This window comes from Sorex fumeus, unplaced genomic scaffold, assembly GCF_029834395.1.
Source record: "Sorex fumeus unplaced genomic scaffold, SorFum_2.1 ptg000033l, whole genome shotgun sequence".
NCBI lineage: Eukaryota > Metazoa > Chordata > Mammalia > Eulipotyphla > Soricidae > Sorex > Sorex fumeus.
The window spans coordinates 11,434,705-11,443,693 of record NW_026606090.1 but is presented as its reverse complement, the minus strand read 5'-3'; the positions used below and the strand labels follow the sequence as shown (position 1 = coordinate 11,443,693).

The following is an 8,989-nucleotide window of genomic DNA, read 5'->3' as shown; positions in this document are numbered from 1 at the left end:
ATCAGCCATGGTGTAACGCCCTTGGGATGACAGAGGAAAGAAAAACCAAGCTTAGACGTGAGCAGCGGATGCCGGGGGGCAACATGCGAGCCGGAGGGGTGGCCCGGCCATGCGTCTAGAGTGGGTCTCAGTGGGTGCTGTGTGCACACGCGTCCATGCTCAGAGTCAAGGGGACACGGGGCGGGAAGCACTAGGGTCAGTTCTGGACACTGTCGCAGGCTGGAGTCTGTATTTGGTCACAATTGCATGTAAACGATTTCATGGCACTTTCTGTCCATGCAAGTAACAAGCCCAAAGTAAGAAAATGGCAGGAACGGTCACTCTCCGTTGCGGTCTGTCCTTATTAGCACATATCTGCCCGTAAGACAAGGAGGGACTGAGCCCTGTGATTTGCAGGCTCCGATCTTACGGACTGCCCAGCTTCGGGGGACAGAAGCAACTACGGACACGTGTACTACTGCACGCGGGAAGAAGCAGCTACAGATACACACATATCAGGCTTGTCAAATCTGCAATTTGAGTTGCAACTATAAATATAAAAAGCAGACCATGTATATACACAACTTCATGCTCGGGGTGGTTAGCGTCATCACTGCAGGAAAACAAACGACAAAAAAGACAAATACATTGAATTAGTTGTCTAGGATAAAAAACAAAACCCTCCGGTTTAATGTTTAAGCAAATTGGTAGAACCCTGGATCGAATCGTTTTTAAGTCAGCGAGCTCACCCGCATACATCCTATATGTTGCTTTCCTAAAACTCCAGGATGTTATTAAAAAAATTTGTTCTTGGTTCCCGCCACCAATTTTTCTTTTGTCCTCAAGAAGGTTGGGACTCAGTAGCTATTTCTGGGAAAGCAGAAAATGAAGATTTTGCCATGCACACGCACAACTGAAATACATTTCTTGTCATTGCTTCTGATCATGTCCTTAGGTACTAAAAGTAACTGTGGAAGCAGCTAAGAATTCTGCCCTTAGTGGCCCTGAGGACCTCACTGGCCAGGACTATTCGCATTCGCTCCTTCCCTTTCTCTGGCATCATTTGTCTCTCCCTGTGCTGCTCCTCCCCGCTGTGGTTGCAGGGCAAGAGGGACCTGGGGGACCCCGGGACATCGGGTTGAGGTAGGGGGTCTCTAACGGCTGCTTCCTTCTCTGGGCGGCCACAATGATTACACTTTTCCTAGAATGGATGTTAAGTTCAGTGCGTTAAATTCAGGATGTTAAGTTCAATCACAAGGGGCAGTGATTCTGAATTGCATATAAACGCACACAGCAGACCCTGGAGACACTTTGTCAAAGGAAAAACAATCACCCAAACCCCCAAACCCTCCATTGAGAAAAAGGAAACTTTCTAGTTCATTAATTAAAGAGGTTTGTTTTTCTCTGTCCAAGAAAAGTAGATGTTCTGTTAGATGCTCTGAGTTCCAGAGATGGAGTGTTCCGTGTTTTTACTGCCCACTCCAGAAAACGGGAATCATTCCTTTTTCCAAAGCTCACTTATCTCAAATTTCACATGAATCATTCAGAGTGCCACAACCAGTGATTTGCACACAATCTATAGAAATTGAAAGATTCTTCCCCTCCCGAGATTTTAATGAGAAAATTTATCCCCTTGCTTTAGGGAGGTTTGCCTACAAATCTGTTGGCCCTAGCAGGAAACAAACAAAAAAATACAAAGGTCACAGGAAGTGTCCTACTACCTGGTTTCGGTTTCTGAATGAGGATGGATGGAGGATGGTGACAGCCTGGAAATATTTTCTAAACCATAAATTCCGCTTTTTGTACTCCACTTATTGTAAATCACACAAAAAACTTGCACACCATTATTTTTCTGTTCTAGTTTAGCATCGCATCTTGTGTTGGTAAATCTCAAAGACTAAATTATAGCTAAAAGATAACTAAAACCAAGATCAAAGTTTTGCATAAAAGAATTATTACTGAGCGTAGCATGTCTGGGACATGGGTTGGAACATTATATGGCTGAAACCCAATCACGAACAACCTTGGAACTGTGTATCTCACTCTGTGATTCAGTTAAAATAAAAAACGTAAAAATTAGAAAGGAAAGAAAAAAATGAGAGTAGCATGTTCAAGGGAATTTTTTCATTAATCACAATATGAACTTCTAGGCAAACGTTTACCACTGCGTTCTGGGTGCTAATTAGCAGAACGGTGTTTGAGAGAGAGGCCACGGAAAACAGGACTTCTAAAAGTAATCTCTTGGTCCCCTGCATTCAAAACAGAATTCAATTTGACTGCATATTAGAGATAGCTCAGTGGATAACAAGAGTTTGGACAACATCTCATTTTTCTATCCCCCTTTTCCCTGCCTGTTTTGGAGAGATGATGTTGGGGAGTTTTATCGTGTGTATTAGGGAAAATGGTCAGAAATAGTGATATTTAATTAGTGAACTATTATTCTCTCTATTGGACTGAGAGTGGTAGGGAATGAATAAGATTTAACATTTATTTTATAATTGTATTTTAAATAATTAAATTATTATAGATAAATATGTACACTAGGCTAAAAAGTGGAGTTGCTTGAAGTTAGGGAGGTTGATTCCTCCCATTTTCTTTTTCCAAAGAGTTGCTTTAGCTATTCGTGGGGGCTTATTGTTCCATATAAATTTCAGGAGTGTTTGCTCCATTTCTTTGAAGAATGTCATGGGTATCCTTATAGGGATCGCATTGAATTTGTACAGTGCTTTGGGAAGTATTGCCATTTTGACAATATTAATTCTCCCCATCCATGAGCAGGGGATGTTAAGCGAAATGAGTCAGAAAGAACGGGATAGACACAGAAAGATTGCATTCATCTGGGGAACATAAAGTAACAAAATGGGAGACTAACACCCAGGAGTGGCCGAGATTAGTACCAGGAATTGGTACTAATGACTTGGAGGCCAGCCACATGTGGTAGGGGAAAAGGAAGCTCAGATAGAGAAGGGAGCACCAAATAAGGGTGTTGAGAGGATCCTCCCAGGATGGGAGAAGCATGCTGAAAGTAGACTATAGACCAAACATGATTGCCACTCAATGCCTCTCTTGCAAACCACAGGACCCAAAAGGAGAGAGAGAGAACAAAAGGGAATGCCCTGCCACAGAGGCAGGGTGGGATGGGGGGCTGGGGGGTAGGAGAGATGCTGGGACCTGTGGTGGGTGGTGGTGGAGGATGGGCACTGGTGGAGGGATGGGTACTTGATCACTGTATAACTGAAACCCAAGCACAAAAATCTGTAAGTCTATAACTGTACCTCATGGTGTTTCACTAATAAAATTTTTTTTAAAAAGTGGAGTTGCAATACTGGAGAAAAATATAGTAACTTTGGGGGTGTCCCACATACAAGTCACATGGCTCTATCACTTAGACCACACTCCCACTCAAGTTACATTTTTGGCGAGTGTGTGGGGGGTAGTTTTGGGCCACAGTTTTTGGTGCTCATCAGTGGTACCAGGGATCAAACCTGAAACTCTTGCATGTAAAGTTCACTCCAGGTCTCTGAGCTTTTGCCCTGGTGCCTCAACTTATTTATTTTTATTTTTTTTATATGAGGCAGTGCTAGTTTTATGCTATCTTTCATCCTTGTAGAAAATAGTCTCAACTTAATGGAAAAGTGAGAATTTCAAAGGGGACGTTGTGATTTTGATGCTACTCACAATCCACTGAGCCCCAAAGCCTGCGAACCCTTGCCTGTGCCGTCATTATTCTGCTGGGGCCAAGAGGAAGTGCTTTAGTGGGGGCCCACCAAGGATGCGAGGCAGGTTCCCAGATGTGGCAGACTGGGGGAGAATTTTCTCAGCTCCCTTCTAGGCAAGGTGCCGCTGATGGGATTAAAAAGTCATTATACTATTAGGTTACGGGTCAGAGGTTAGAGACGAAACTAACTCCAGCTCCCACTGGTATCAAGAGGATCAGATGGGCTTCTCCGGGGAGGGATCTGATGATGGGCTCATCTTCCCGAGAACGTCTTGACCCTCCGACACTGTGGAACTAGTTCTCAGACAGGATGAACATGGAGCTTAGGAACCTACTAAATACCCAACCGGCCCAGAAAATTTCCCCTCCCTGGCCAAGTAGAGTCAAAGTAGCTAGGCCAGACCGTGAGGGCCACAGCACCCGCCGGCCAGGGTCAGCAGAGGCAAATGGCCCCTGCTCAAGTCAGCTTCTCTTCAGCTTCCTGCCATCTGCAGCCTCCTGCTGGAGTCGCTGCAGCCCATGGGGCAGGGAAGACCAAATAAAGGTCTGAGACTCTCCCAGTAGCACAGCTCACCAGATCTCGAACCTCCTTAAAGTTCCGCTCTGCTTTCCTGTTGCCTTATAATCTGTGGCACACCAGCTCGGGCCTTAGGAAGTTACTTAACCTCTCGAAACGCCTCAGTATCTGTCACAGGAGCCTAGAGGGCTGCTGTCAGGACCTCCACCCAAAAGGATGAACCTTTTGGTGCCTTCAGACTAAGGAGTTCCTCTGGGAAGGAAAAGTTCTTTCCCCCACAAAACTCATTCCCATTGACCTTTCATGGTAGAGAGAGGCTAGAGTAAATGGCTCTTGGAAAGAAAGCCAATTGAAATAAAACCAAGTTCTCCTATTTGAAACAAGACATCGCTGAAGAAATAAAAGAAAACCCATCTTATTTTCTGCTTTCCCAGTTCTGTGATTTAAAGTGACAGGGTTCTACCATGTATTTGCGTGAGTAGTTGAGTAGAAATTGGAGAAGAAGCACAATAAGGAGAGGCTTCAATCAGTTGGAAGATAAGGAGTTTGAGACAAGAAAACCATCATCAAATCGCACTTTCCCTTTCTGTTCCAAATAAAGCCTTAGATTGGGAAGGGTCCAACTCACAATGTTTTACGTTTTTTGAGAACCTTCTTGCCCACACCAGTTTCAGAAGAAACCAGCAGAAAACATCTTCATCAGAAGATATTCTGAAGATGGGGTTTTATGCTTTTTACCATCCAAACAACTTTGAAATTCAATATCAAAATCAGAAGGTTTGTTTGAAATGGAAAAGACTGAGGCAGGTGAAGAGAGAGGGAGAGTGCTTCTTTTTAGGAATAATTCTGTAAAACCTACCTTTTGCCAACAGCCAGGCATGGGTAATCCATCTGGCCCCTGTTTTAAAGAAAGAGCAAGAATTCCTCAGTGTCCGCAGAAATGATCTTGACTTCCTAATTCACAGGCTCAAAGACTTAAAAAATGCTTTCTACACATAAATGGCTTTAGCTAAAGGCATTTTTACTAATTACTAAATCCTCATAGATTACATAATTCCAATTTGAGTAAAAACATTAAGAAATTTTTAGAGTGCACATTTAAAAAATGTATTAGTTTTTGAAGATATTTGAATATTTGAAAATATTGCACCTAACTTTGAAAAAAGAATTTACTAGGCATCCTGATCTGTTCAGTTATACCTTTAGATAATGAATTTTTACTGTTTCTCTTATAAAAATACTTCACAGTTATCATTAATAGATGAGTTGAAATAACATCTTTTCTTGATCATTATGTCTATGATTGAATGTATGGTAATGATTAATAACAATGATGAATCATTTCTATCTGAAGTTTATTGCTCTTCATGTGCTACTATATTTTACTTTTCTGTACTGACAGATGTAGTAGAACTCATTCATCCAATCAACTGAAGACAGAAAGCCCGTCTAGATTTTTGCAGTTAAATGTAATCTGTAGTATTCATCAATTTTTCTACTGAATACTTCAGAAATCAGTTAACAGATTCTGAATAAACAAGAAATTCATAACTGTTGCCATATAAATTTTCACTTAAAGTGGAAGCATTCTTCAGATACAAATGATACTGATAAAACAGAAAGAGTTGTTCTATAATGAGGCATGCTTGTATTTTTTTTCAACAAAATGATCACAAAATATAACTTATTATAAGTACCAAGCAAACAAAAGAATGGACACTCATACTGATACTTTCTAATTATTGACTAGATAGAATATTTTCTACCAATACAATCTGTCAAAAAGAACTGGAAAACATAAGTTCATCTTTAAACAATCATGCTTAGCACAATAGAATAATTACATCAAAACATGCAGACAAGTATAAACTATCAACACAACCATAACTTTTTTCTTTACATGTCAGAAGATATGCATATATTTTGTTTTAAATATCTATAGCTGGAAACAAGCCACTTTGAAATAGCTTTATCTAGTACTTGGGAGAAAAAAAATTCTGTAATGCCAGATTGGTACAAGGAAAAGGATCACCAGGAGAATTTAGATTTTAGTATAAGGAGGAATTTTGAGCTCATGCCAGTGGAGATAGGGGAGTCCATCTATTTCAGGAAAGTGAGTTTCAAAAGGAGAGACCATTAAACCGGAAGGTTATGTGACGAGAAAAGGAAATGGGCTGCAGGCCATCATCTTCTTTGAAGGTTCAGGGAAGTTTGCTTTCCTTCCCTGGGGCCCGCCAGCATGCCCCTGAAGCGGGCCATGCTTGACCCCAAGGTTTAACTCTGGAGGTCTGGCCCAATCCACAGCCCGACAGAAATTTAGTTGAAAGATGCAAAATTAACTATTTCTTTTTGGCTAAAAAAGAAAAAAAAATCTCCACTGAGGCGTCATCCCAAGACATCGCCTTTGCATAGAAGATTTTTTATGTACATAGAGCATCCTCTTTAAAGACTAATGAACACCTCCCCCACCCTCAGCACATATGTGGTGGTCGTGTCAGTTGTGAGAGCAATGTCAGAAAATTAGTTCGTGGCCAGGGATGGACATGCAACATCAAGAGGTGACTGGGCCAACAGTGGCCACACATGCTGGTTCTCCTCGCTGACACATGCACGAAATGTGTTGGTCATGGAGAGTTTTGGACAGGAACAGAGGTGACATGTCAGAAGCAAAGGAATGGCATGCGGGGCGGCAGGAAAGAGATACTGTACCAATTGGCAAGGAGCGTCCAGCCCGTCCAGGCCAGGCTGGCCTGGCTCCCCCTTCTCCCCCTTAACGCCACGGAATCCCTGTTTGTGAAGATCAACTCATAATGTTATGGCTGCAGGAAATCGCGGAAATACACGTTTGTGCTTGAAAAATAACAACAGCGGCCCAAGGCCAGGAATGGAGCAAGCCTGGAGGGACCGGCAGCAGCAGACGAAGGGACGGGAGGAGGAAGACCAGGCTGGCGTCCCTCTGAATGACATGTCCCTCTCTGGCTCTGGCAGGGACAGAAAACCAGACCAACCGGGAGCCAGAGCTCAGGGGGGACGGGGACAGCCTGCAACAGGCATTTCTTGTACCCCCCCAAATGACTTGTTCAATGGCACCCGGGGGCAGCGCCTTGCTGTCGGGGCCCTGGCGGCTTGCTCCACTCCCTTCAGACGAGGCAGTTCCATGAGTCACACATACCAACGGGCAGGGTGCATCTAATCCGGGGGCGCCCTGTTCTCCTTTCTCCCCTTTGGGCCCCTTTTTGCCTTTTTTTCCCTTTTCCCCCTGTGGATACAAGGTTCACATCAAAGATAGGTTTGACTGATTTTCTTTAGGGAGGGGAAGGGAGGTCATCAGCGGGGCACTGGAGCTGGTCTGTCTGGGCACATCTGGAAGGACATTTACCACCGCTTTCTGGGCCCAGGAAGGTGTGAGAGGAAAGGAGAACGTCCACCTCCAGAACATCAAGACTTCTGGGTGGTAGCTTTTCTGAGCAGTGAGGTGCCACAAGATTAAAGGCTGACTTGTGTGAAGGAGAGGTTGGTGCTGACACGGTTCCCCAGAGGAAGTGAGTCTGGGGTCTGGGGAGGTCACGAGACCACCCAAACTGAGCTCCACACCAATGGCTCCAGGCCCTCATTTTTGATAACTGCCCACTTGCGTTCTCTCTAACTGACCAAAATTACGTGGATAAAGACAGTATTTTATTATATTTTTTGAAATGTTTCCAATCTCATGACTTCACTTTTGGTAGTCTTCACTAAAAAAGCCAACATATTCAAAATAGGCTTTCATCTTCTGTAACTTTTAAAAAAAAAACAGAAAGCAAATACTTTTCATATGAAGTCAGGTGGACAAATAGAAGAGGTCAACATTTCTCAGCAATGGGAGAAATCATGTTCAAACTCAGGGATCTTTTCCAGTATGCTATTGATCACACGCCAGTGTCCACAGTGGTAAATGGGCTTCCAGCTTACTATATAGCAAAAGAAAAAAAGAAGAAGAAGAAGAAAAAAGTTGTTTTCAAGAGAGGAAAAAAGTTTGTTGAGTTGAACTAACACTGAAAATGAGGCAGGAAGGACAGTTACATAGTGAGGATGTAGCCTCGGGATTAGTGTTTAGGGATCGAGATGACAGTTGTGGAAATGCGGAGATCACAGGGCTGGAGGAGCTGGGGAAGGAGGCAAAGGAGAAGAAGAAATGCGCCTCAGCGGCTTCCCGCTAACATAAATCTCTCACAGACTTAGAGACGAGAAGTTGGTGCCACACGGAATCTACAGTGCTCTACAGGACACATTTAAATTAGCGTATCCATCCTGCCACCAGGAAGGCAGAGACAACACAGTTGGTTAATCTCAAAAGCAAAACAACACAAATATTCAAAGGTTAAAAGACATACACAGAGCAGAAATATATGAGACAGGCATCCAAATTTGTGCATTCATCAAGATTGTATGAGTAAAAGCTCCTTATTTATGTCCCATGTGCCAAAAACACTGCCTCCGAAGGCCTAAAATAATAAACACTTGGATGTCCTTAAACAGGAGGGTGTGGTTTAGATGACCATGATCAAAGGCAAAATCCCCAGAAGCCAGGGTGAAAGGCAAGCAGGGGAAGTGGGGGACGCCTGGGAGTGAGTTGGTAGTTGGGGCATGAATTAATTTAAGAAATATAGTCTCAAGATCCAGGGAAGATATTCTCCATATTTAGCCAGAGTGCTGTGAAGACAAACTAGGTGGTGCTGTCCTGACAACATTCGGTGGGCTGTTGAGAAGCCCACTGAAGACCTGTGCTATTTGTG

The 8,989-nt window shown here is 43.2% G+C and overlaps 1 protein-coding gene across 1 annotated transcript in view; it reads right to left on the bottom strand.

Moving 5' to 3' along the window:
• Positions 1-459: 459 nt before the first annotated feature.
• Positions 460-8,989, bottom strand: part of COL25A1 (collagen type XXV alpha 1 chain) — a 457,778-nt gene continuing 449,248 nt past the window's right edge. Inside the window, exons 35-37 of the mRNA XM_056116824.1 lie at positions 6,924-7,001; positions 5,074-5,112; positions 460-592 (exon numbers count right to left, since the gene is read on the bottom strand). Coding sequence (XP_055972799.1) covers positions 590-592; positions 5,074-5,112; positions 6,924-7,001 — 120 coding nt within the window. The 3' untranslated portion in view covers positions 460-589. The remainder of the gene's footprint in view (positions 593-5,073; positions 5,113-6,923; positions 7,002-8,989) is intronic.